Source organism: Castor canadensis, chromosome 5, assembly GCF_047511655.1.
Source record: "Castor canadensis chromosome 5, mCasCan1.hap1v2, whole genome shotgun sequence".
In the NCBI taxonomy this organism is placed as follows: domain Eukaryota; kingdom Metazoa; phylum Chordata; class Mammalia; order Rodentia; family Castoridae; genus Castor; species Castor canadensis.
The window spans coordinates 152,284,904-152,312,846 of NC_133390.1; the positions used below are offsets into that span (position 1 = coordinate 152,284,904).

The 27,943-nt window shown below is 51.6% G+C and overlaps 1 protein-coding gene and 1 long non-coding RNA gene across 5 annotated transcripts in view; one reads left to right on the top strand and one right to left on the bottom strand.

The window, feature by feature from the left end:
• Nucleotides 1–23,401, bottom strand: part of Smox (spermine oxidase) — a 42,264-nt gene extending 18,863 nt beyond the window's left edge. For 2 of the 4 annotated variants that reach the window (XM_074074403.1, XM_020186847.2), the window contains exons 1-2: nt 23,228–23,398; nt 423–656 (exon numbers count right to left, since the gene is read on the bottom strand). In XM_074074403.1, the coding sequence (XP_073930504.1) occupies nt 423–630 (208 nt within the window). In that variant the 5' untranslated portion in view covers nt 631–656; nt 23,228–23,398. Of the gene's footprint in view, nt 1–422; nt 657–16,994; nt 17,512–23,227 lie in introns of those variants that run through there. The other 2 variants (XM_074074404.1, XM_074074402.1) reach the window with 2 other exon arrangements.
• Nucleotides 2,648–8,992, top strand: LOC109701347 (uncharacterized). The gene is made up of 3 exons (XR_002213809.2): nt 2,648–3,013; nt 3,833–4,017; nt 4,118–8,992. It is a non-coding gene; the product is annotated as an uncharacterized lncRNA (long non-coding RNA).
• Nucleotides 23,402–27,943: the final 4,542 nt, after the last annotated feature.

Genomic DNA, 27,943 nt, shown 5'->3' on the forward strand with positions numbered 1-27,943 from the left:
CCAAGACCACACATCCACCACAAGAAGGCCTGAAATCCCCTCCCACCTATGCTAACCTAAGCTCCTACTGTCCTAGGCCTGGCTCTCTCAGTCATGATGCTAATTCATACTCAAAAGTTAATAATTAATAGGAACTTATGAGACTCCCCTTTTGTGACACAGAAACTGGCCCACACACTTGGCTCTAGATGACTCCTCCCTCTTAAACACTGTGAACCCTAGGTCCTGCACCAAACCAGCATTCTCTAAAAATGCCTACCCCAAAGGGCTGCTGTAAGGAAGCTTCTGGAAAATGTCCAGACAGATTGCATGATGGAATGTTTGTCCCTGGGAAGGAACTTAAATAATGAGATTCCAGGCAGCCCAAAGGATTAGGAGATAAAAGGTATCCTAGAAGAGTGGCAGGCTGGGGTAGCACTTACCAAGTTTCACGCTCTGTACGCGGCCTCCGATGTGGCTGGAAGCCTCGAGTACAGTGACATCCGTGAAGCCCTGCTCCAGAAGCGCTTTGGCCGCAGCCAGGCCAGCCAAGCCAGCACCGATTACCACCACACGAGGCTGTCCCCTTTTCCGCAGGCCACGACTGAAAGGGTCATCCGCACTGTCCACACTGGATTCACAACTTTGCATACCGTCCGCACTCACCTCCTAGGAACCTGCAGGGGAAAGGGTATTACCGTTCACCATCCCCAAGGGACACCCACTGCAAGTCCCTCCCTCCCTGAGGACCCAAACAGAAGAGCCACCGCCAAAAGATGCAGGAAAGGAGGCAAGAAGGGGCAAGGGGAGGTGGGAGGAAGGGAGGGCGAAAAAGGAAGGAAGGGATGCATTTTGGAGGCAAGAGATGGAGTCCATCTTGAGCCCCTGAAACCCACCAATCTCACCTCCAAATCTGTTAGGCATTGTCTCTTCCCTGCCCACAAGTCCCAAAATGGAGACAAGAGATGGCCAGGGAGGAGATGCCCAATAAAGTCAAAGTCTGATGTTGATCCTACCTTAGCTCAACCCAGTACTGCTGCTGAAGTCCAGTTTGTGCCAACCCCAGGAGGCTCACCCAGACCCCAGGATACTCACACATACCTAAGGACACTTGCACAGACTCCAAGACGCTCCTCACACAGGCCCCAGGATGTTCACACCAACCCCAACATACCCATACACCCAACACTGGATTCTGCTCTCCCTCCCTGTCCGGCTTGTCCCTGGCACTCTCTCTGTCCCTTGCCCCTTCTCTTCTTCTCTGGCTTTTGGTTGGTCTTTCACAACCTCAACGAGGTAGCAATTTGGGGGAAGAACAAAGTCCCACCCTCACCTCCCGCCCCCAGAAAGTGCCACGAGGCTGGTGTCCGACAAGCCTCTGCTATTCCGGGTAGCTTGTTTTCCCCAGTCACCCAGCCCCTCAGTCACCACAAAGCAGCAAGAAGCCCAGGAAAACGGTGGACCATGAGGACCTGTGGCACCAGAGGCCAGACATGAAATTGACAGTTACACTATGCCAGCTTGCGCAGAGACGCCAGACTAGGGGAGCTTGTGCGGGAAGCCAAGGGGGTGCCTGAATCTGGCCCCAGGGCTAGAAGACACTGCCTCCATATTCCCAGAATGTTACAGAGAATTTGGAGGTGTCTGGGGAATCACCCTGTTTGAGTAGCAGAAGCTGCAAAATCTAATAGCACCTAGGACCTAGCAGAGCAAATACAGGTGGACAGAAGCTGCTGGACAACATCTAGGGAGCAAGTAAAAATCTGTCACCCAGGCCTAAGGGCTCAGCATGACTCTTCCCAGGACACAGCAATCCATTCCTAAGAATATGCCCAAAGAAGCAAGGTACATTCTACCAGATAGACATGTTATAGAATGCTCACAGCAGTTTTATTCATAATAACCAAAAAAACCCAGAACAACCCAAAGGTCCACCAACAGAAAAAGGTAAACACATGGTGTTATGCGTAGCATATTCAGACAATGGAATGATCTTCGGCAATAAGCAGAACTAAACTCCAACAACACAGATGCACCTCAAAGACATGGCATTGAGCAAAAGAGGCCAGAGACAAAAGACCACATACAGTATGACTTCATACAACGTTCAGCAACAGGAACATGGAATCAGTGAAGACACACGACAGAAGAGAGGTTATAAGGGAGGGCGGGAGGCTGAGAAAGGTCAGCAGGGAGCTTTCTGCAGAGGAGGGAATATATATATATATATATATATATATATATATATCTTGATTTTAGTGGTGGCTATACAGAGTACATATATTGACTTGTACATTTAAGATTTGTGCAATTCACTGCAAGTTAAGTATGTCTACCTCAATAACAAGATATTCATTCCTGCCTTCCAATCCATCCGTGAATCCAAGGCTGGCCACATCCCCAGGTCTGACCACTGAGTTTCCATCCTACTTGAGACAGTGTTCTGTAACATCAGTTTATCACTGGTGTGGCAAAGAGGGCTCTTTATTAAACTATGCTCAGGCGGAAAAGCTGCTCCTCTCACACTGCCCAACCTATTGCACTTGCCTGGGCCACGTGATGCCTGCGCCTGGACAGAAATGCCCTGTCCCACCACCCTCTGGCCCTGATTACTCTAACTCGGGGTTGTGCCTATTCCCTAGAGGGCCGGTAGGTGGCGCCCAAGACCCAGAACCCCTCACAGGCCGTGTCCCAATCAGAAGAGGCTGTGCCCCAGTTTTCTCAGGGGATGAGGCCATGAGGGGGCTTCAGGCCCTTTCCTCCTACCTCCTTGCCTATCCTTGTCCCCTCCCCCTTGCCCCTCTGAGATGCTAGGTCTTCCCAGGAGCATGCGGGTCAGAACTGGCTAGAGTCCTCCCCCTCCTGCCCCTTCCCTTCCCTCCCCTCTTCTCTCGCCCAGGTTCTTCTTCCTGCCGACTAAATTTAGAGGTGAGGATGTGACCGCCTGCACGCACCCGTGGCGGGCGGGGAGGCAGGGTCAGCGCCGATGCCGCCGGATGTCTGGCAGCCGAGCGCGGACGGGACGCTGCGTCAGGTTGGTAAACACGCGGCGTGCTGCGGGATGGGGGGCGGGGGTGGGGGTGGGGGCGGGGGGGGGAGCGCCAGCTGCGATGACGCCACCGGCCCCTGGCACCCCGCGACCGAGTGGCGCCGCTGCCCCCACGCCCCAGCTCCCCAGGGCCCCTGCCTGCGCCCCTGCCCCAGGCCACCCCTAAACAACCAAGTCTTTTATACAAACGGGTGGGAGGATTGCAGTGTTCTCAAACCTTACTGGTGGAACCACATCTTGAAAAGCAGCTATGAGGTGCAGGGGATAATAGGGATTGAACTGGGGGACCTCACTTATCACAGAAACCACCAGCACACCAGGATTCCTGGGGCACCACCTCTGAAAACCAGGGATATAGATGAGCTCCAGCTTGGAAGGCGAGGACGGGGAAAAGTGGCTTGCTGCCAAGCTACCTGACCTGGGCACAGCTAGCATGGCCAGCTTGTCCTCACAACAGTGTGACAGTCAAGTAAGGCTCTATGTAGCTGTTACAACATTGCCAGTATTTTTTAAAGGCCTAATGCAAGAAATGTCAGGTTCTGTAGCTGCATTATGAGCATACTGTCTTTGGGAAGAAGGTTCTTGGGAGGTGGTTCTTGAATGGACCATGGGAAATGCTGTGGGCACTCTGCTTTTTGGATAAATAAAGCAAGAACCCCCAGCTCCCAACACCAGGTCTCAGAGACCTTGAACTCAAACTGGGCATCACACATGGGGTGTCAGGTGGACGTGTCACAAGTAAGTGGGGGGGGGCCACATGGGTCCTCTGCACCCCTGACTCATGTCCCAAACTTGCCCCATCAGCCTCCCCTCCCCACTCCAAGAAACCAAAGGAACGCCACACACAGCCCATGGAGGGCCAAGAAATGAGTCTGCCCTGGCACCCTTATCAGCCCACCAGAGTGGACACACCGGACACACCCATATGTCCAACTGAAAGGAAAAGAGAAGACATATCCAGGAACACCTGCCATGTGCCACAGGTTCAAGTGAGCACTCTGTTACTTCCAACAGAGGAGGAGAGAGAGCAACTTGTTTCCTGTTAGTTTGTATCATCTGTTCCTTTTTTTTTTTTTTTTTTTAATTTAGGAGAAACTGCCTTATTGAGGAAGAATAATTTAAATGGTCCTCAGTGCCTGCTTGTCCTTTTCTCGCCTTGGGGAAAGAAATAAATAAATAACATCCGCTCCTTGATCTGTATGCACAGGAGAAACAGGACACTCTGTACTTTTCTTGCAGATAAAAGAGAGAAGAAAAAGTGCTGGCTCTGCCAGGCAGAGAAGAGGAGGGGGGAGGCACAGGAGAATAGACATTTGCTTTCTTGCTCTGGCTTCCATGGCAAAATGGGGATGGGAGCCTGGTGCCTCCTGCTCAGCGCCTATGCCAGGGCTCCCATGTCCCCAAAGAGGCCAATCCCTAAAAATTCAAGAAATCAGGCCAGTCAGAGAATGAGTGTTCCCCACCTCACTCAAGATACTCCACTGCCTCCTACCACCGCTTCTCCAACCCACAGGCCGTGGCCTCCCCCTGCTGGCCAGGGCTAGTACCACTCCAACCAGGCCTGTCCAAGAAGCTGAACGGAAGGAGGAAGGCAGCAGAGGAAGATCTGAAACAAAGGAAGAATAGACCTGTCTTATGACAGTATGGCCAAATATGGACGGATAAAGACTAGGAGGCCACTCTGGAGGCAGAGGCAGGAAGATCGTGAATTTGAGACCAGCCTGGGCTACATAGTGAGACCTTGTCTCAAAAATAAATAAAGTAGGGGACCAGGTGAAACCAGGATGAGCATAACAGCCAAGCCTGGTGTTAACTGTCACTTCCTCACCCACCCTACCCCAACATCCGGAGAGTCAGCCTCACAACAAGTACCTCCTAATGACAAAATACTAAAGACATGTTTTAGTCCTGGTCTCCAACACCTGACCCTGCTGAGCCCCTCCTGGAAATGCAGAGAACTGAACTGGGACACCACAATATCTCCTTGCACTTACCCCCATCAAATGAAGGAGCACAAGCAGCACCGAGGCTCAGAGCTGGAGGCATCCCTCCTTATCCATTGGGTCAGGTCATGCCATCTCTATATCCTGAATCACTGTCACCTCTTCCCCAAACTTCCCTTGAGACCCTCCAGTCTCTCTCTGAATCTCACCTCTGCCTAATCTCAATGTCTCAGCCCATCCTCCAAAAGACAAGTACAGCCAGGCTTCTCAACATATGACCAGAGAATGCAATTTAGCAGTTCATTGAGCATCTACAATGTGCCAGGCATGGGGAAGGCCTGAGCAGTTCAGCCCTTTACCCTCTCGACCCAGCCGGCCTTTCTGTCACAAGACAACACACACACACACACACACACACACACACACACACACACACAGTACATATACACCCCTAACTCCATGCAAGTATTAAACCTCTTCAGCCCAGCCCACCTAAAGGCCTGTGGAAAACACCCTCCCTCCCACTGCTGGGTTCTGTGTCTTGTTAGGGGTGTTGTGATTGTGCATTTGTGTGACTTGAAGGCTGTGTTGCTAGAACCAGGCTGCTCCATAACTATTTCCCAAAGCAGCAGTTACCTTGAACTATAAGTCCCTCATACTGGCTATGCATTGCAGCACCCCCAGGTTGACCCCCAGAACACAAGCATCTCACCCGGGAAATCCTGCTGCCTGCTGTCTCAGGAATGAGGCTATGGCCCCTCAGTCACAGAGCAGGGCCAGGTTCCCTGTTGGACTGGTGACCCTCTCCCTAGGTGAGCATAGCATGCACTGTGAGTCACCAGCAGGAAGGTCAACAGCCCAGCTGGGTGTGGGTGCCCTATCCTCCTTCCTTCTTAACACCATGCTGGCCTCAGCCTCACTCAATCATCAGCAGGTCACTTTGCTCCCCAACTGGAGCTGCCGTGACAAAAATGATGCCACCAGGGGCCCACCTCCCCTTAAACATACACAAAATTCTATCCATCCTGGACCCTCTGAACACAGGTCTCTCACTCCCAAGGGTGCGCGCAGCCCTGTCCTTTTCTCTAAGTCACCTCAGGATGAACTCCTCATCCATTTCCCAGAGAAGAATAAGGCCCTAAGGAAATGAGTCCCTTTGATCACCTCACTCCCTTGCAGTCCTGGACCACACCAGCTGGGCACTCCAAAACAGGCCACCCCTGCCAGCCAGCAGTGTCCTCTCTTCTAAGCCCTGTGTTTGCTCATGGGAGACCTGTCCAGGACCAAGGGTGCCCTTGTCAGTGGGAGACACATCACCTGCGCCTTCCCCAATCAACCTTAGGGACTGTCAGCCTCTCTTCTTCTCCCAACCAACAGACCCTTGCCCCAGAGCAGCAGCCCCACCTCACCTCCCCTAGAGGGATCCCACTCTCTCAGGCTTCTGACAGGAGGGGAGGGAGAGGAAGGAAAGCTGTGGGACTGGTCCAGGGGAACATCTTTGGACGGCCTAGCAGGTCTGTGGAGGGATTTGGATTCTTGAGGCCCCCCAGACAATGCAATTATTCTTCCAATGTAAAAAACACCCAGAAATCTCAGACTAGCTGCTCTGCCAGCAGTGCAGACAAAGGGGCTCTGTGTCTGCACCAAGGCTCCACCCACCCTCCACCCCAGGGCGGGGCCAGCCCCACTACCTCCCAGCCAGACCCTCTCCAGCCTCTCACCCAGGCCAGCAGTAAGTAAAAGGAGTGGGATTGCAGAGCCAGGCAAGGTCAGTCCTGGTGGGGTGGTAGGAGTGTAAATTTGAGGACAGAGTAGGGCAGCCTGTGAGCCCAGGAGATGGAGGGGGAAAGAGAGAACACAGGCCCCAGCTCAGTCTCTTGCTTGCTGGGTAAGCCCTAGACCTGTGCTCTTTTCTGGGCCCCATTTAGCAGTACCTCTGAACTCACCCCAAGGACACAGCATCTGTCCCCATCCCCCCCCAGGGCTCACTTGTCTGACACCTGAAGCTTTCTTTAGTCTTCAAGCTTCCCTGTCTATAAAATAGATAGATAGCGGTCTCTGGGACTGCTGGGAAAATTACATGAGACAGCATAGGTAAAAGATGCAGCCACCTATACAGAGGAAGAGGGCCCAGAGCTCCATTTCGTGTAGCAGAACCCCAATCTTGATCCTAACTCAGAACCCAGACTCAGCCTTAGCCCCAATCCTGGACCTTGACCTTGACATCAATCAGATATCCACAACCTGTGTTAGACTGACTTCCAACATAATACTGAGTCTGAGCCCCCCAACCCTCGCTCAGCCTTACCATCCTACCCAGCATTGAGGGAGGGGAGGCATCAGATATGGTGGCCCTTTACCCACTCCAAGTTCATGAAAGGAAAATGGTGTAGGTGCCCTGTTCCATACACTACTGCCACAAACAGTGTCCTCTGGTCCTCACAGGCCAAGAACAGGAAGAGGTCCTACATTCCTGCCTGGCACTGGACTTCTCTCCAACACAATACCTTTGTTACCCACAACTCTTATCAAAAAGTATAAAGCCCCTAAAAGCCCAACTTTAAAATGTTGTATAACCCTATTTCAAAAGACAAGAGGAACCTGTGCTACATGGACAGAGGCACCCCTTGAGTCAGTGTTGGGGCACAGAAGCAAATGTACTACCATCCCCTTTGGCAAGAGGGGAAGGCAGCCTGGAAGAGGGGGACACCCTAGGACAGTCTGTTTCCCTCAGTGTTCTGCAAGGGTGATAGGCCTATAGAAAACCCAGATTATTTATTCCAGAATCCTCACGCCAGGCATAAGGCATGAGGCAATTTTATAGCTCTGTGCAAGGACAGGCCCAGGAGACTACCCACTAGAAGCCTAGTTGGAGGATAGAGGAGCAGGAAAAAAGCATAGAAAGAAACCAGAGAAAGGACAGTGTCTTCCAGAAGGACATAAAACTCAGCTGGGATCTTGATGACTGAGTCAACACATGAGAGAGAAACAGAGATGGACCAGAACAGAGCCTAGGACTACGACCCCCTCCCCCACCCCATGTCTGACCTCAGCAACTTTTACCCCACACCCACCCTGTAGATCCCACCTTCAGCAAAATTTAGATAATAATTCAGACAGTACTTCAGATCAGGTCAGTTACCGTTGTTTCTGGACACCTTCTGGCCAGTTAGCCAGCTTGGGTTCCATCTCCAGCCCAAGGCTGCTCATACCACATGCCCTGGTTTCCCATCTGCAAGTGTCTGTGTGCAGATATTATGGCTAGCTAGGAAGTCCCCTCTCCACAAGTAGAACCCACCTCTGTCCCCTCAGTTACCAGATCTTCCAAAAGCAGGCAAGCCCCCTCCCCTTTCAGCCATCAGGGGTCCTACAGGGTTACTATGTCACTCCTGGGTAGTCCTGGAGAAGATGAAATTACCCAGACAACAGCCCCGCCACTGACCACCAGTGTGTTCTTTGGAGAGGCCATTAGCAGTTGAGGATCTTTTCCACATCTATAAGATGGGGACAATGATCCCTACCTATGAAAGAACAGCACTGACCCTAGAACTTATTCACCAGCTACCTGTCCCCACCAAAGTCCACGGCAGCTCCCCTAAGCAGCTCTCAGGATGGGACGCTAAGGCCTGGATTTCCTCCCTATAAGCAGAACCGGACAGCTCAACTCTGAATCTCCCTCCAGGAAGACATCAACCACAAGTTGAGAGAGACCACAGAGTTGGCCACTGCCCTGCTGGCTACATTGGTCAGGACTGCCCTTGCCAACAACAGACCAGGCCACAGGCAGGGGACAGACAATAGAAGACATCTATTGTTCAAAGCTGCTCAATGCCCTAGAAAGAAGGTCTAACAGGGCAGAGAAAAAAGATACCAGTTCTGTTCTGAAGCATCCAAATCACCACAGTCCCCAGGGAACCTCAGGAAGAGACAGATGTCTCTCTCACACACACAATCACAATAGCACACTTCTTATATTTCACTTGATGACCTGACTGAATAAATTGTTCCTCTTGGTAGGAATACCTTATAGCACCATGTTTTTCATGTATTTTCTGGGGTCAGATCAACAGCTTTGAATACCAGCAATTTGAATCTCCACCACTTATTAGATGAGTCTCAGTTTCCTCATCAGCAAAATGGGTTGAGTGTGGCAATGCATGCAGAATGCCTAGCTCAGAGCCAGGCATGTAGCAGCAATATTTCTTGTATTTTCCCACAGGCCCCCATCTGCACACTAGTGGGAGTTACCACAGGGAACACTGGACCCTGTGCCCAATGTGGAAAGAGATAGAAGTCCATCCAGACAAAGACTCTCCTGCCTGGTGACTCCAGAGCAGAACCATCAGGCCTCTGATGACCACCCCACACCACAGACACTGCTGAGGTCTGATGGCAAGGGAGAAACAGGGCATTAGGAAAGAGGTCAGCCCTGTGTCCTACTTGCTGAAAGTGCTGGGACCTGCCAGGCAAGGGTTTGGAGCATAACCTCAAATCCTGTATGGTCACCAGTTTGCAAGGAGACATTCAATGATGGTTACTTCCTAGCTTTAGTGTAGTCCCTCTCCCAAGCTGACCTACATAGCTAGGAGGAAACTGCAGAAATGATGGCCTATGACTGAGACTCAGTTATAAAAGACACTGTGGCTTCTACCTTACTGTGGGGGAAGCCAGTCACCCTGTCATGAGGATGCTCAAGCAACTTCATGGAGAAGCCCATGTGGCAAAGAACTGAGCTCTCCTACCAACAGCCAAACCATCCTGCAAGTAAGAGTGAACCCCCATGGAAGCAGACCCTCCAGCCCCTAAGCCTCAGGATGAACACAGCTTCATGGGGAACCCTGAGCCAGAACCTCTCAGCCAACTTGCCCCCAAATTCCTGACCCAAGAAGTAGTGAAGATAATGTCTATCACTATTTTAAGCTACTAGTTTTGGGGTACTTTGCTACCCAGCGATAGGTAAGTAGTAGTCTGCAGTTCTCTTCCCAGAGACCCTCAAGGTGGAGGTGCCCAGGTAACCTACCCATCCTACTCAGAGTCTTAGCCCCCCTCTTTTCTGAACCATAGAAACTCGGGTAGAAGGGGCAGAGAGCCTGGGACAGACCCAGGGACGAGAATTTCTTCCCAGATGGTACATTACACCCAACTGGAGATTTGTACTACAGATCAGGTGTAACTACACCAGGTCACTTACATCAGACTCCCGGGGGAGGGAGGGCAAACATGGATATAGTTTTAGAGTCTTACATGATGCTAATGCATAGCCAAGGCTCTAGAGCAGACTGTAGGCCAGCCCAGAGACACACAGAGTCTGCTGGTACAGGAGAAGAGGCTGAGAGAGCAGTGAGGCCAGGCAGTGGCCAAATCCCCCAGCCTGTGGCTGAGTTCTCCCTCTATACTGCCGCCACCTGCTTCCCAAAGCCCTCTGGATTCCAGGCCTATGATGCACCTCAAGCCAGACAGGTGTCCTTGTTGCCTTTGCTCACACACCACCACACACACCACATCCTCCTCCCTTTTCTCCATGCATAGCCAAGGCAGACTCAGGCCCAGCCCCTGCATGTGGGCTGCTCCCTTACAGGAGAAGCCCAGGGTGCAGGGATGGAGTCCAGCCCCACGTGATCTTGGAAAGTCAGTTTTCTCCTCTGTCAGATGGGAATTGCCATGCTGGGGATGTGGCTCAAGTAGTAGAGCACCTGCCAGAAGCCTTGAGTTCAAATCCCAGTAGCCACCAAAAAAAGGGAATTGGAATTGCCAACACACCTGCTCTGATCTCTATGTGTTCTAGGCTCCCCATCAGAAGTCCTCAGGGAGACCTACATCTGTGATGTTTTGTCTCCCCCCAGCACTCAGCCTTGCCTGGCACAGCATTTGACCCTGGGAATGGATTAGAGAGACAGGGCTGTCTTGTGGGCCCACAACCAGTTAACTCAAAAGTACAACAAGCAGCACTAAGGTCATGATGAGGAATTCGGCAGATGTATAAAAGCACCTAAGGTGGACTGAGGGAGTCAGATTTCCAGGAAAGAGAAGCCAGCTCGGCACTCTCAACATGTGAGACCAGCACTGGCCTCTTTTCCTCCCTCCTGGACTCATCTGGCTAGGCCTGGAAGCCAGGGGTCCGCCCAAACCACAGCACTCACCTGACCTCCCTCTGTAGCTGCAGCAGCCGCCCTGGGAGTAGGGAGTCCTGCGTCCCAGCCCCAGCGTGGTGGGGAAGACGCCTCTCCCACCTCAGCTGGGCCTTCCCCAGCCACTCCCAAGCCAGCCCTTAGGGCGTGGAGGGTGTGCCCAAAGCTTCCCATCAGCCACCCAGGTAAGCCCTGCACCAAGGTGCCCAGCACCCTGGAGACAGGGCAGGACGGCCCCGCCTACTAGAGAACAGAGGCCCCAAAGGCCCCACAGGCCTGATCCCCCTCCCAACCCTCCATGGAAAGGAGAAGGGGCAGGCAGGTGGGCACTGCAGCCTTTGTGGGCTATGCCCTGGTGAGTGCAGAGTCTGGGTGGGCGTGGGGCACAGGGTGGGGGGTTCTGAGCAATACCTTAAAGCATGAGCACAGAAGAAGCTTGAGAGAAAAATGGGTGATGCAGGTAGTAGAGCCAGATAGCAGGGGCATATTTTTCATTCATTGTAAATGTATATATTCATTTCATTCACAGCATTTAATGAGTGCTACTCTGTGGCAGGCACCAGGCCCTCAGCAAAAGCTGGCAGCCTCCCCCTCAAGGACCTAAGTGCCACAAAGAAAAGGAATCAGGGTGGAGGGGTAGGGAACACCTCTCTGCTGAGGTGACACTGGTGAGCACTGGCACAGAGGAAGTGAGAGTGCTGCGGGACCTCCTGGGGACTTGCTAAGTGGCAGAATATGGGGTCAGGACAAGCCAGGCCAGAGTGACTTGAGTGAGCAATCATGATGCTGCTGGTACAAACCCAAACTAGTTCTGTATCAACTGCCTGACCTCATTGCCTTTCACAACAAGCCTGAAGTGTGAAAAAACTTGAAGCCAAACACCTTAGTGCAAGCCCCACAGATGGGAAGGTGTGTCCGTGTTCTGATTCCTGAGCCCTTTGCTGCTCTAGGGGCCACAACAGAGTTGGACAAGTTTCTACAAGCCACTGCCCACCACAGGGCCCCACATGTCCCCAGATGCTGTCACACTGCACCAGGCATCACCCACCCCTGATATGAGTCCGCGTCCCCAGTGCCACCTGCACACTCAGAGATCCACCCTTGGTGCACAGCAGCAGTGGACGCCTGGGATGTGTGAGCTGGCAGATGACGGGGGCGGCTTCCCCACAGAGCTTCTCCCCTCTCCCTGCCAGACGCTGCAGCCTGCAATGCTAGAGTGAGGGAGGACAGCCCAGTCAGCACTTTCCACAACTCTTTCAAAACCACTTACAAGAAGTGAGGCTGTGAGAGCAGCTCAGCCAGTGCAGTTCCCCCTGGCCAGCCCCCATGACTGCACAAAGCCCAACTATGTCTGACTCCAGCCCCTGGGTGTGCGTGGGAGTCTCCTGTAAGCCCATCTCTCTCCTGAGCCATGGGCACCCACTCTGCTGAGCCTGCCTGCAAAAGAGACCCTGCAGCAGCCGCAATGGCAGAACTATCTAAGATTTGCTAGATCCAGGGGTGTTTGGAGGGGCGGACCGGGTCTCTTCCACCATAAACCTTTTTCCAGCAAAGCTACCTCTCTATGGTCCCCGTCCCCCCACACAACACAATGTGTAACAGAGCTGAGGCAGTGTGCATGATCACAAAATGAAAGAAGGAAAACCTTCCCCAAAATCCAGCAGCCAGATGAACCCCAGAGCAAACCACTATTTATTTTGCATGTCCTGTGCCAGGCTTCCCATTCTTTGCATCATTCTATACTCACAAGCACCCTGCCACCCATTGTACAGACGAGGAACCACCTCAGAGGACTGCAGAGAGGGAATGGAGGACACCCAGAGAAGGTGTGGACACAGCAGGGCTCCATTCTGCTCAGCCCTTGCTCAGTTCTCAGACTGCAACTCTGGGAGGCCCGGGGACTTCCCTTGTCCTTCCCATCCCACTACTGACACCACACACATTGTGCCAAGCACTCAGGGCTGGCAGGAGTCATAAAGTCTGGCAGCTCACCCTGGCTGTACTGCCAAAACCTGGGACTGCCACCAGGAGGCCACCTGCCTCCTGGCCTGGATGCTTACCAGGATGGGTGCAGGCCACCTTCATCTCCCTGTCCCCTCAGGCTGGCTTAGGCCTGCCAGGCACACACTGTGCCAGGACACAACCCTTCGCCCTCAATTTCCACCTCCATAAATAGGGTCAGGGATGTGGTATCACTGCTTTTGCCAGTGCAAATAGAAATTCAAAGAGCAACTAACATGATTCCCTCTAAACAGTCACCTCCTCTCTCCCTGACCTGAGATTGTTCTCTCCTGGTGACTACAGGATGCTTTGACTGTGCTCACCTAACAAGCACACAGGACCAGCCACTACTCACAATAACATCCAAGCCAGCCCCCAACCACGCAAGAGCCAGAAGGTCTGCAAGCCAACTGTGCTCACAGCAAAGGGCACGCCTGGGCCCTGGGCCTGTGATTTAATCCATAAAACACCCGGGGAACTAAAGACACTAAGTTTGGACAATAAGCATATTCTTCAAGTTTTTTTGTTAAGTTCAAAGAGAGACGAAAACTCACCAGCTTTTAAAATCAAAAAGATCTGTTCTTAACATTCTGCCATCATTGTTATCACTGGTTTTCACTGAGGCACAGAGTACAATTCTAAGCACTTCCCTGTAGAATATTCTGATTCACCCTCATGTCAATACCCCAGTGCTACAGAGGAGGAAGCTGAGGTTCAAAGAGGTTCCACAACCTGCCATGTGACATAATGCACTCCAAAAGTTACTCAGTAAGATACTAAGCCTCAGGCCTCACTCTTCTATAAAGCCGGGAGTCACATTTGTTGTCTTTCTTTAGTGACTTTTTAAACTCTGAACCTTTCCAGAATAACTCACAAAGTTTTGTATTGTGTATGATTTTTTTTAATTAATTTTATAAAATTGAAGAGCGTAAAGGAATCCTGTGTGTTTACCCATGAAAGCATGGTTTGTCTCTCTACAACAAAATTAGAAATAAGGGCAAAATAGTTTCTGCTGGGTATTGAGGGGGTGGGGGGGAGAGGGAGGGGGCGGAGTGGGTGGTAAGGGAGGGGGTGGGGACAGGGGGGAGAAATGAACCAAGCCTTGTATGCACATGTGAATAATAAAAAAAATAAAAATAAAAATAAAAAAGCATGGTTTGAAACTCTTCCCTATGAGTGTTTACCCATTGGTGGTCCTGGGCATCTCTTGCTGGAGTCATCCCAAAATTTGGCTGTTGCTTGCCTATAAGAAGTACCACCCCAGTCCCAGGATCAGCCTGTAGTTGGGGGTAGAGCACAGTTGAAGGTTTAGGGACAGGCTCTGAGAGAAGTGTTGGGTGACCAGAGGGACATCAGGCCAGATGTCCCAGAACTTGGGTTTGACATTCATCCTTCCACTTGCTAGTGCTGCCAGTGTCCCTGTCTGTGAAATGAGATGGTAGCCCAGGCCTCTGAGGCTGTGTGGAGAGGCCAGGTACTGTGCATCTGCCAGTCCCTGACACACAGCTGGCAGAGGGTAGCTAGGTTCTCTCTTCTGTTTTCTAATGGATTTCAACTCACCTTCTTCACCTGGTCTTAAATCACACTGGTCTTAATACCTCCCCTAAGAAGCAGATAGAGGAGAAGGGGATCTGGACAGGAGCAGGGGTGAGGGGGGAACAGGGTACATAACACCCCCCCTTGCCCTGCCCCAGCCAGGCCACCCAATTCTGCCTCAACCCAGATGCTTTTCTTCATCCTCCACCCTCCAACCCCAGACTTAGAGCCTATTTGAGAAAGAAAGAACAAGGGGCAAAAGAGGACACAGGATCAGGGCATGGCAGGGCTGGGTGGGAAACCCCAATGAGCATCTTCTCCCAGGCCTCCCTGCCTCTCCCAGGGCCTCCCTGAGGGCAGGCGTTGGTCACCCACACCAGCCTGTCAGCACCTGACATTGCACCATCCCAGCTCCTCCTCCACACTATTTAGGATGCCACACCCCATCCCCACCTCAGCTTTGAACAAAGAATCTTCACAGGACCAGCCAGCTGCCCAAGGAATCCAGATGTGGAGGGCAAGACAGAGGAGTCTCACTGACCGTCCCATCAGCCTCAGGGAAGAAGAGGTAGGCTGAGATCCTTGAATTCCCCCTCCCACCTCCTGCACATCCATGCCTCTTTGGGTGAGATTGCTAGCATTTGGGAGAAATGACAGAGAATCTGAGGCTAAGGGTCATACAAGCAACCTGACATTCTGCACACTTTGAACTGTGAAGGGGCACAGCCACCACCATCACTGAACACCTGCCATGTATCTCACTAAATCACATCTTAAACCTTCAATGGCTCCCAGGGCCTAAGGGATGAATGCAAGTCATGTCACTTTCTCTCTCTCTCTCTCCCTCTCTCTCTCTCTCTCAATTCAGGCTTTTCTATGTAGTCCTAGGCTGTCCTCAAACTTTCATAGCCTCTCTAGTGCTGGAATTACAAGCATGTCCGCAAAAAGATTCTCTGGCACCCAGATCCAAGCCTGTGACTTTTCATTCCTGCCCATTCTCATACCCTGCTGGCCATCCTAAGACCCCAGAGCCTTAGGCTGCTCTCTGCTGGCTTGTATATCTCCCATGCCCACACCAGTCCCTTCCCAGGGTCCCACCTCCATCCACTAATCATATTAGCAAGAGCAGCCAGCTGCTGTTATTGTCTACAAGGGAGCTAATATTATCCCCATGGTTCAAATGGAAACTGAGGTATGGGGAGACTTAGCTCTCTGCCCAGGGATAACAAGCCTTTTCTGTTAATCGCTGAGATAAAAGGCTGGGGGAGAAACTGGACAGTGAGGAGGTGGGGGTAGGGCAGGAGGCCCTCCCAGAATGCAGAAGATTGGTTCCCAAGCCCACTACCATCAGTTCCTGGGCATTAGATGAGTCCTTCCCAGTCTCTCTGTCACTCAAACAGTGAAGCAGAGCACTGGCCCACAAGAGCCCAGGTCTGAATCTGGGTCTGGTCCTGTCCAGCCCGTCCTTCCCTCTACAGTGCCCGTGTCTTCCACTGACTGTTCAAATATCCCTGTCCCACCAAGTCCACCTCTCCCAAAAGCTATCCCTCCATCCTTCCCTGGCACTTCCGGGCCCACCCATCACCCATGGTCTCTCAAGGAGCAGCATCCTTCAACATCAGCTGGTCCCGATGGCTATTTTTCTGTTCAGTGGGATATTATTAGGAAGTCTTCAGAAAAGAGTTTCATGATCAAATCAGTTTGGGAAACATGAAATGGTTTCTTTTCTACAGGACATGGCAGAACCTTTAATTCTCAAAAATGCATTGTGAATCTTCCACGGAATGTAGAGTGGATTGCCAGTTTCTACTCTTATTTGTTCACCAAACCATTGCAGTTGCTCAGAACAGTCTTTGAAAGTACTGCCCTCTCCTACTCCACTGAAAACAGCATGGCACAAGGGCAGAGATCAAAGTGAGGCAAGTAGGTTTACCTGGCCCTCTTCTGAGGAGGTGGGTGTGATATCTATGGGGCTCAGCCTGAGAGCCAGTCAACCCCTGCCTACCAGTACTTCTGACTGAGTAGCAGAACATTTGCTCTCCCCATCCCCCTGCCAGCATCTGGTGGAACCTCAACTAACCAGTGACATCACATGCCCAACCTGAGCCATGAAGATCCTGGGAGTAAGGAGTGTGGGAGAGCCCAAAGCAAGCCGGTCAGCTCATCCATGCAAATTGCTCACTCCATCATTAGCATGCAAGTATTAATATTAAACCAAAACTAAAATCCAGTAAGCTGGCACTCTGAAAATATGCACTGCCCCACCCAACAAACCCTGTAAAGTCCCTCCATAAAGGGACAGAATCTCTCAGTTTACATACAAGGAAACTGAGGCTGCAAAGGGGAGCAGACACTTGCCTGGGGGCAGAGCAGAGAGAAGCATCCAGGTCCCCTGGTTCCCAGGTACACTGGGGAGGTAGCTAGAGGGGGAAAAGACCCAGACACAGCCTATGTAACCATCAGCAACAGCAGCAGGGACTCCCACAGGCCAGAGAGAGGAACAGTGCACAGCTGGGTCACTGAGAGCCTGTCAGAGACGTCACAGCTGGAGCTGGAGCTGGAGCCAGCTGTTTGCCCAATCTCTCGCCCCGCCCTGGCTGGAGGAAGGGTGCTCACCCCAGATTGGCTGCCCGCAGCACCAGGCTCAGCTGCAAATAGAGATAAGGTGCCCTGCCTGTTGTCATCAAGCCTGGGACACAGTCACTCCAGACACCCCCTTGTGGACTTAGGAGCTCTTACAGTCAGGGGCCATGGAAATCAGGCTTATATGCCTGCCCTGAGACTCAAGGCCCCAGAGACCACTCACCCAGCGTCACATCCCAGCAAGGTGGGCCCCTGAATCCTGTGTCCTCTGTGCTGCTCCCCATCCCCCACAAAGGCATCTCCCTACACCTCCCCCAACACAGTCCACAGGGGGCCAAGTGGTTCCCTTGACCTGATCTACATCCACCTGAACTGTGCCTGTCCCTCTAACTCCAGTCTAAATCCTCACTACCCAAAGCATGGCCCATGAACCAGCAGCACTACACTGCCCGGGAGCTTAAAAATCAGGTAGGACTGACTTGCCTTTCAACAAGCTGCCCAGGTGATGTGTATGGTCAAGCTTGAGAATCACTTATGGACCACATCTCCTATCAAGTCATGGCACCCTCAGCCTATCACCTTCAGTGGCTCCCCAGGGCCTACCTAATACATGATCAGATTCAACACCTTGGTTGGTGGTCAAGGCTTTTCCCTACCTGGCTTCAACCCACTTCTCCAGGTCTGGGGTCCCCATCTTTGTCCATCTTCAGGACTCTCTCAAAGCTCTACCTCCTCCCAGAATCTGGTCTGAACTGCACCTTATTATATCACATCTGGTATGGCTCACTCTTATTTCCTGGAGAGTGGGACCCATGTCCTGTGTTCCTTTTGCCCTGAGAATCAGGCTGGAACACAGGAGATGCCAGGTGGTGATGACAGCTAACAAGGCCCAGTGTCCAGCTGTCCACTCTCAGCTCTAGCCTATCCACCTCAGACTCTGCCACAGCTTTCACTTCAACTGGGAAGACAAGGACTTAGATGCCATCAACAGGCCTCCTGACAACTGTGGGACTTGGTGAGATTCCAAAAGCTTGCTCCGTGCCTCAGTTTCCCCAAATACAAAAAGAATGCTGGGGGGCTGGCAGGATCTGTCCAGAGAGATAAGCAGATACACTAACACCTGGGGCTCAGAATCTGAAGTAAACAGACTCCATCCCTGTGTGGTCAGCAAGTCCTTCCTCAGCTAGCCAGTCAGGTCCCTGGAAGACCAGGTCATCAGCCCAGAGGTATCTTCACACCCAAGGAAAGGCTCACAGGGCAGAGCTGCCACACCCTCCTCCCTGCTCCCTCCTTCCTGGCTGGGATCCTAGGACTAGCATCCCTCTCCCTTGGGAAGTCCCTACCCCTGTGCGCTGGTTTGTACTCACGCACATAACTTCAAGAAGCTCCCTGGCCTCCACAGCCTGTAGGAGCAAAGAAGGGAAGTCTCTCTCATCCCCTTTTGCAGACAGACAAAAAGAAGTGGGGAAGGGCTAATGGTGAAGTGGATTAAGCCATTTCTGGTTCCCACTCCTCTACTCCCCCAGCTCTGTTCCCACATTTGACCCAGCCCAATTCAGACAGACCTCAGCCAGGTTTCCCAAGGGCAAGCCTGAAAACACCACACAGAGTTCTAGACCAAATCAAAAACAAGTCAGCTTGTCTGCAGAGCCCCTACCTGCCTGCCCTGCTCTGGTGACATTCTAATGGGTTTTTGTACTAGAAGCATAGACCTCCCCAGCACCGTAAAATCAGAGTGCAAAGGATATCCCACAACTTGGCCTGAGTCCAGAGCCCCTCCTAAAAGAAAAAGCAGGGAATAAAACAGAGAAACTCGGCTGCCCACTGCAAGCAAGGACCCCTCTACCTTAGAGGATATGACCTTTCTTCTACCTCCCCAGTCCCCAGGCCAGGCAGTTCTGGGAAGCAGAAAAAGCCCCTTATTTGTTCTGAAGCCCTCAGCTGGCACAGTATCTGACAGGCATGAGAGAAGTGGCAGAACAGACTGGATTCCAGCCTGGATCCTGGCACCAGATGATTTGGGTTCCAAGCTCACTCACCACTATTAGCTGTATAACTGGGCCTCAGTCTTCCCATTCTGTAAAATGGGAGTAAGACTGACCATATAAGCTGTTAAGAGTATTAAAGGAGTTAATACTTAATACTTGCAAAGTCCTTAGAACAGTGCCTGGCACCCAGTGAGTATACCAGGGCCTATGCCCCAGCCTCTTAGCCTCTGCCAGATTCCTCCCACCCAGGATGCCCTCTGCTCACGGCCTATCATACATATGCTATCCTAATTCCACATCTGGACCACCAGCTCCTAGTGCCAGCACTCAACCCATGGTGCTACCTTAATCCATCCCTAGTTCCCCTGAGAGGGCCCAGCTCCTCCTCCTCCCAGATCCGAGGGTTATCAGCTCTCCATTCTGAGAGAACCAGCCCTATGATTCAGCCCTTGACTGCTCCTCTGTGCAAACAGGAGAGCTGTGGGTAGAAAAATGAGGGTCCACTGCGACACACACACACACCCTTGCCGAGCCCAGGCTACTTCTTCTTCTTCAACTCTTTACCCTCTAGTAAGGGAGTAAAGGGAGCGGGCTGAAACACACACACACACATACACGCACACACACACACTGTGTTAACCCAGACTGGACTTCCACCCAAGAAAGCAAAAGAAACCATTTATTCCTGACCCTCAGTGACCCACCAGACTTATACATGCATGGGCTCCCCAATCTCCCGCTGGGTGGACAGACTCACCCTCAAGTCACCCCTTCCTTCTCCACTTCCCTTTTTCACATCCCACTGGCCTCCTCAGATTTTTGCAGAAATTTGCACAACTGCTTTTGTGGAAAGAAAATAAATTCAAATACTCAGGGTCACTTGCAGGTTAAAGGGAGCTCCTGTGCTAACTGTAACAGCCATCTTTTTCTGCCCTGCCCAGTCCCACCTGGCTAAAGGTTTTCTGAGCACTGACTATGGGCCAGGCACTTGGCTAGCTATGCTAGACAGAGCGATGGGCCATTTAGACAAGGTTCTAGCCCTTGAGACGCCAAAATCAAGGCAACTGTAACAAAGGGTTATGGACTCTTATACATACAATGAAGAAAGTAAGCCAGGTACTATGATGAATTACAGGAGGGGAGGGATCATCTACATATAGTAGAAAGGCATTTGAGAAAGATGTATTTAAATTGAAATCTGGAAAAAATAAATTAAAACCTCAAAAATAAGGAGAACAACCAAGCCGGGTAAAGGGCACTGGAAAAATCTTCCAGACCAAGAAGATAGCACAACAAAGGCCCTGGGGCAGGAAAAAGCTTAGGGTGTTCCAAGAGAAGAAGTGACTCAGATGTGTCTGTCAGGAAGAATGGAAAGGGGACAGTAGTCAAGATAAGGCTAGGGAGGTCAGCAGTGACCAGATCATGAAGAGTCTGACAGACAAGTTTTGCGATTTTATTTAAGAGCAATAGGGAGCCATCAAGGGTTTTAGAGGAAGGAGATGATCTGACCAAAACATTCCATATTAATCTTGTTTTGTTAAATACATCAGAAGAGGGCGAGCCAGGCCTAGGGAGGGAGCTACTTCAGCATTCAAGCAAGACTTAAAAGGTGGCTTGGTATGGGGCAGGGAGCCCAGGGCAGTAGCCTAGGGCAGTACCAATGGAATCAGAGCATGGAGATAGATTGTGTGGAAAGAACTGAAAGGCCTTTCTCTTGAACCAGCTGTGAGAGGAGAGGAGGAGAAAGGAGTTGATCCCACCTGGCTGCCTGTCTTAAAAGGTGAGTGGATTGTGGGCCACCGGGACATGGCAAGGCCTGGGGAGGATCTAGTGTGGGCAGTGGAGGTAGGGCTCTGCTTCACCACACTGAGGTTTGGAGAGGGGGGGTTGTTTGTTTGTTTTTCTCATCCAGGACATCATAAATTATCAGAAGAGTTGGTTGAATAGAGCAAGTGGGCCAGAGTGAAAATATTTAGGGTCTGGGTGTTTGTAAAATACTGATTTTGCTTTTTTTTTTTTTTTTTTTCTTTTTCCAGTACTAGGGCTTAAATTCAGGGCCTCACCTCACACAAGCTAAGAAGACGCTCTATCCCTTGAGCCACTTCAGTCTTTTTTTTGTGTTGGGTACTTTTGAGATAGAGTTTGGAGAACTATTTGCCCAAGCTGGTTTTGAACTGCGATCTTCCTGTCTCCTGAGTAGCTAGGATTGTCTTTTTTTCTTCTTCTTCTTCTTCTTTTTGGTGGTACTTGTTTGAATTAGGGCTTCAAGCTTGCTAGGCAGGCGCTCTACCACTTGAGCCACTCCACCAGCCTCCTGAGTAGCTAGGATTGCAGGTGAGAGCCACTACTGCCAGCTCAGCTTGATTTTTTTAAATCATAAAAATGAAAACTGGAGGGAGGGTGTAAGTAGAGAGGAAGGTTAAAAGGGAAGTAAGGAGAGAGGAGGAGACTGAGGACAGAGACCTCAACATTTAGAGCTGAGAGAAAGGGTTGTGGGAAAGAAGGCTACAGAAGAAGCAGCCAGGAAGAAAAGAAAACCAAAAAAAGACAAGGAAGGATATTGGGTGTAGAAGGACAGAGTTTTGAAGGAGACCAAGGAATGTGGGCAAAGACCTGCTGGCAGGAGTGCAAATCACTGGACACCTTTCTAGGCATTTGGGGAAGGGGTGGGGCAGAAGTTTGGGCAAGTGGGCTACAGACCACACTCTTTAAGAGCCTGCCAGTATAGACAGCTCAGGTATAAACAGCTCTGGAGAAATTCCCCTGAGAAGAGAAGTGGGTCCTCAACTGCAGAGAATGAGGGATTAACGCAAAAGGGGGGCTATAAAATGGGGACAGGGGTGCAAAGCCTGTTCTTATACCGTTGGGAATGATTCAAAGGAAAAAAAGCCATTTCTAATCTGCAGGGGGGTGGTAACTGAAGGGCGAGGACCTTGGGTACTACAGGGAGGCATGGGCCTGAGGCAGGAACTGGGATGCTCCTTCAGCCCTTCCCCCACCTCCAACAAGAGGGAAGGGGAAAGAAGAGGCAGAATGCAAATGTAGGAGCTTGCCCTGCACCCACTTCAGATGAACGCCTACCTGCCCTTCCATTTGTGCCCCGGTCCCGCTGACCCCCAGCACCTGCTGTTTGCTCCAACCACCGCCAAGTTGCCCCCACGGGCTGGCGCTGTGCCACCACCAGCAGGTTCTGCCAACAATCTGTGGGCACATCTCGCTGTGCGTGCCAGCCACCGCGCTTATCTGGTCCGGCAGTGCCCCTCCGGGTGCAAGCTACTTCGGAGGGGGTCCGTGGTGCCTCAACCTGTTCTCCAGGAGCTCCACCCCCAACCCAGAGCAGTGACTTCCCGGGGCTCCGGGTCCCCCCAAAGTGAGCACTCCAAAACCCCCTATGCCTGAGCGAACCTGGCTCCTGCCAAGCCCGGGGTAGCCCGGAGACCCCGGCTGACCCTTCCTAGAAAGCTGCTCCCCATTCTACGCAGGCCAAGGAGACCACCCGACGCTTGGAGCCCGAAGAGAGGGTAGCCCGCCTCTCCCCGGGTCCCGGCTTTCGCGCGGTTCCCAGGACCCCTCTCTTCCCTCCCGGGTACCCACCCTCCGGGCCGCTCGAGTCTTCGCGGGCGTCCTCGCCGGGCTTTGTCTGCGCCCACCGAGTGCGCCTTTGGGGCGCCCAGGGGCTCCCTTCCCGCCCGCAGCCCGCCGGTCCCGCCGGTCCCCCATCCGCGGCGCCTGGCCCGGGACAACACAACCCCCGCCTCAGGGTCGCCGTCACCCCCGGCCACACCACCTTCCCCCCACGGGATCCAGGGGGTGCGGCACCCGCCGCTCCCCGCGACCTCCGGAAAGGCAACTCACCCCAGCCCTCCGCCCGGACGCCCCGCTGGCCACCACAGCCCTGGGTCAGCCGAGCCCTCCGGGGCCGCGCCGGGCCCCTGTCCCTCCCGCAACGCCCCCAGCCCCTGGCTTGCTGCTGGCAGACGAAGCTGGGGGCCGGGCCGGAGAGCCATCGGGCGCGCGTACCTTTCCCTGCTGAGCCGGGGAAGTGATCGTCGGCACTCGGCCTCGTCCTCCTCCGCCTCCCCTCCTCCGCCAGCCGCCTGGCTTCCTCCTCCAGCCGCCGCCGGGACCGTAGGGGCCCGAGCCAGCCGCCGCGGCCTGTGTGGGGCCCCGCTCCGCCTCGCGTCCCCGGCCCTCCCCGCCCGGTCCGCTCCGGCCCGGCCCTCTGCTCCTCCCCCGGGCATGGAAGCGCCGGGCTCCTCCCCCGGCCCGCCCACTGGAGGCGGGGACGCCCGAGGTCACTGAAGCCAGGGACCTTGTCACTGCCACGGAACCCCAGACCCGCGCTGCCACCTGGGCTCACACCTCTTCGCTCAAGCTGCATGCTCCAAAGGAAAAGCAAACATCCAGCACTCAGCCTTATGCTGGGCATAATGCAGAGCTCAGAATGTCTGCGAGGCGACGATCAGAGACAGGACGCCGGCCTCAGTTTACCCAAGGAGTCGGGAACTGTCTCCTAAAGGAAGGAGCACCCCTCTCTCCTCCCCAGGCTGCCCTCACTCCCGAAGGCCCTCTGCCGGATTTCCATGGGGGAGGGGGTCAGAGTAGCCCTCCAAGGACCACCTCCAATCTCAACCCACCACCCAACCCCACTCCACTCACAGCCTCCAGGCCCTCGTGCATCAGTCGCGAACCCTGAATGTCGGGGGAGGGGCCTGGAGGCACTCACATCCCCTCCCACCCCACCCCTTCACAGGCCAGGGCTGTGATCCAAGTAGCCTTTTTAAGACAGTTTTTTCCGCTGGTACTCAGTGCTGCAACCCCGATTTAATAAAGGCTACAGCTAATGTCAAGTAAGAGGTACAGTTTTCTCCTAGGAAAAAAACTCATATTGTTTAGAAATTATGTGTTTATTCATTTTCTATTGAGATTCTGCAAGTACTAGTCCTTTGTTTGGTTTTTCCTTTGTTCTAGTTAAATGGGGAGGGGGTGGTCCTGAAAAACACTCTATTTTACCTGAGGTACTTCTAGACTGGTACTCAATTCAAGGGCCCAAGCTCTTGATGGAAGTGGGCCCTACTCCCAACTGAACTGTCTCTCAGGCAATGGAGGGTGCCCTCACCTACCCTAGACCCCAACAGGTCCCAGTGCAGAGCATAGGTGGGCATGGCTGCTGTGATGGGGCATACCTGTAATCCTGGCATTGGGGAGGTTCAGACAGGAGAATCATCATTTAGAGGCCAGCCTGGGCTATGAAGGGAGACCCTATGAAAAACACCCAAAGGTTGGGTTTGTAGCTAACTGGTAGAGCCTAGGTTCAATCGAAAGCACCACAAAAGAAAAGAAAGAAAGAAAGAGAAAGAGAGAGAGAGAGAGAGAGAGAGAGAGAGAGAGAGAGAGAGAGAGGAAGGAAGGAAGGAAGGAGGGAGAGAGGGAGGGAAGAAGGAGGGAGGGAGGGAGGGAGAGAGGAAGAAAAGAAGGAAAGAAAGAAGAAGGTAGGAGTGGCCCTACAGAAATGGGGCTTGAAGCTTCCTGCAAGAGGGAGCAGCTTAGGAACAGGCTTCACAACCTGGCAAGTGGATTTCAGATGAACTTCTCAGCAGAAAAGGTCTTGTCATTGACCAAATGTCCCCTCTACCTGGAAGCCCCTTCTCCTAATCCCTTTTCCCCTTTGTGTTCAGTGTGGGGTTAAACATTACACTATCCCTGGCACTCCTTCTCTTTTGCCAAGGAAGGCACAAATTCAAAGAATGCACTCAGAAGAGAGGTTCTCAGGGTTAAGTAATTTCCTTAAGTTTACATGTTTGAATTTGAATTTGGCCTCCCTGTAAACTTAGGGAAGTTATTTAATTTCTTTTTGCTTCAGTTTCCTTATCTGTAAAATGGTATTGATAAATAGCACCTACTCCAAAGGTTTTTATATTAAATAAAGATATCAGTATGGGCTAGATGGATTGCAGGAAATAAGGAAGTACTCAAATTGGCTTGGTGAAAGTTAACAGGAAATTTATACACTCATATAACAGAGGACTCCAGTGTTATGATGAATGCGAGTACCCAGAAGCTCAAAAATATCAAGGCTTGGCCTTCCTCTCCCCATCTCTCATCTCAATTCCTTACAAACCACAAGTTGCCTTCCAGCAGCTCTAGGCTCCACCCTCACAGTCCAAGTCCTTGCTTCTTTCAGCAAAATGTCAAGGTTAGACCTAGTTGGCTCTGACTGGTTCATCCCCTGGATCTGGGCCTATGTCTTAAGATGTTTGGCAGCTTCCATCTTCACCCTCTGGGAACTAAGCTGCCATATTGTAAGGAAGTCAGGCTTCCTAGACTGGTTCATCCCTAGCAAATCACTGAGGTGATGATGTGGGATCCGATAGCATGGCCATCCCTGGAGTGGATCCCATCTAAACCCTGTGCATGGAGAGGGACCCAGAGCTGTGTGTCAAACACACAGTAAGTTCTGTCCCATGCTCCCCTCTCCCAAAATACTGGCCTCAACATGTTGAAAAGCTCTCAAAGGTGCCAGTACTTCTGGAACTTCCTTCTATGTTTGGAGAACTTTCAATATCACCAATCTTTCTCCCAACCCCCAATCCAAAGCCAGAAACTCCCTTTCCCAGTCTCCTTTACAGCTGAGATACTAGCACCACCCAGGGCCTGCCAACTAGATGTGTCATTGAAAATTTGTATGTGACCAGGCACCACTGGCTCACACCTATAACCCTAGCTACTCAGGAGGCAGAGATTGGGAGGATCACAGTTCCAAGCAGCCTGGGCAAAAAGTTCAGAGACACTATCTCAACCAATAACTGAATCTAGTGGCTGTGCCTGTAATCCCGACAATGTGGGAGGCTGAGATCAGGAGGATCCTTATTCCAGGCCAACTCAGGCAAACAGTAAGACCCTGTTTCAAAAATAATCACAGCAAAAAAAGGGCTGGAGGCATGGTTCAAGCCATAGAGCACCTGCCTAGTAAGCACAAAGTCTTGAGTTCAAACCCAAAAAAGAAAGAAAGAAAGAAAGAGAAAGGTAAGAAGGAAGGAGGAAGAGTGGGTGGAGGGAGGAAGAGAGGGAGGAAGGAAAGAGAGAGAAAGAGAGGGAGGGAGGGAGGAAGGAAGGAGGAAGAGTGGATGGAGGAAGGAAGAGAGGGAGGAAGGAAAGAGAGAAAGGGAGGGAGGGAGGAAGGAAGGAAGGAAGGAAGGAAGGAAGGGAAGAAGGGAAAGAAGAAAGAGAGAGAGAGAAAGAAAAGAAAATTTGTATGTGTGGAAGTGAGTAATGTGAGGAGCCAGGCATCATCCAGAATCCATTCAGGAAGAAGGTAGCAAGCATGGAACTGGAGGCACCTGGTTTTCAGGAGCAACAGTGGCAGAGGTATTGGGTATTCTTTCCAAAAAAGTGAAAATGCATTCTTTAGTTGATTACTGCATAACAAACCACCCCCAAAACTTAGTGACTTAAATTTCTCACAATTCTTTGGGTTGACTGGACTCAGCTGGGCAGTTCTGCTACATTTGATATTGATTGGGGACATCAGATGGAAACTTGACTGAGACCTTTCCAGCAGCATAGCCTCCACTCTCTTACAACAAGGCAACTTGGTTTCCCAGAGGGTGAAGATGGAAGCTGTCAAGAATCCTAAGATGTAAGCCCAGATCTGCCAAGTTAGGATTTCTACCACATTCTATTGTTAAAGTTACAAGGCCAATCCAGATTCCAGAAGGGGTAAATCAACACCACCTCTTGATAGAGTAGAGTTGCATATTTTCTAGGGCCTCTGTTGACTGAAAAGCACAGAGAGATAGAGAGGAAAAGGCTCACTGTTACCACAAGTGTTATTCAGAAGAAACTTGAGGAGGGGATCTCCAGCAAGAGAGCTAGAACCCACTGCCATTTACAGACAGAGGGATTTATGGAAGAGGAAGGGCCTGGCAAATGGTAGGAAAATTTTTGCATTGTGGTTTGTCCATTGTCCATTGCTAGGGGTAGTCAAGGAACTAGACCTTGTGTTCTGGCACAGGTACTGGAAAATGATGCTTCCCTTAGAGGGGCCTGTCTCTACAGGAGCCTAACAACGCTAGGGTCAAGCAGAGTTTAAGATGGCATACATGATGACAAATTGAGCTTCCATCCCTACCTTTTACTTGTTGTTAATAGAAACAGAAGGGGAAGGAGAGTTTTGGAAAGAGGGCAGTGGGGTTTATGGGTAGTGAGGCTCTTCTGGCTGTTTCCTGCTGATTAGCAGCATCATCTAGTTTGGGTAGTGGTCAATATCAGAATTGTTGAAGGAATAGAACATTGTGCTATTTACTTTTGTGTGATGGTCTGAATGAGGACTTCCGGACGTTGGGTTAAGCACCTAGAAATTACATTGAAAAGACATGGTTCAAAAATTAGAAGGAGAAAAATACTTTATAAGGGACCAAGTATCACCATAACCCAGGGGAACCCATTTTAAAATAGCTCTTCCATGAGCATAGACTGCTAAAAAGATACATTGGTGCCAGCAGAAATAGTCATTTTAGGTCTTGGCCAAAAATATGAGTTTGCCTTCTGTCAGAGGTGCCTGTACGTGCTTGGATGTCTAGTAACCACGTATAAGAAGGCTTCTTTAAAACTTCTTGGCTTTTGTAATTTTTGTGAGGTCTGGCACAGGTGACTCCACCTGGATTGTGAGAGCTTTCCCCCTTTGTCTCCAAACTGTCTCTCAACAGTTTCTCTGAAGATTTTGCCAATTAACCA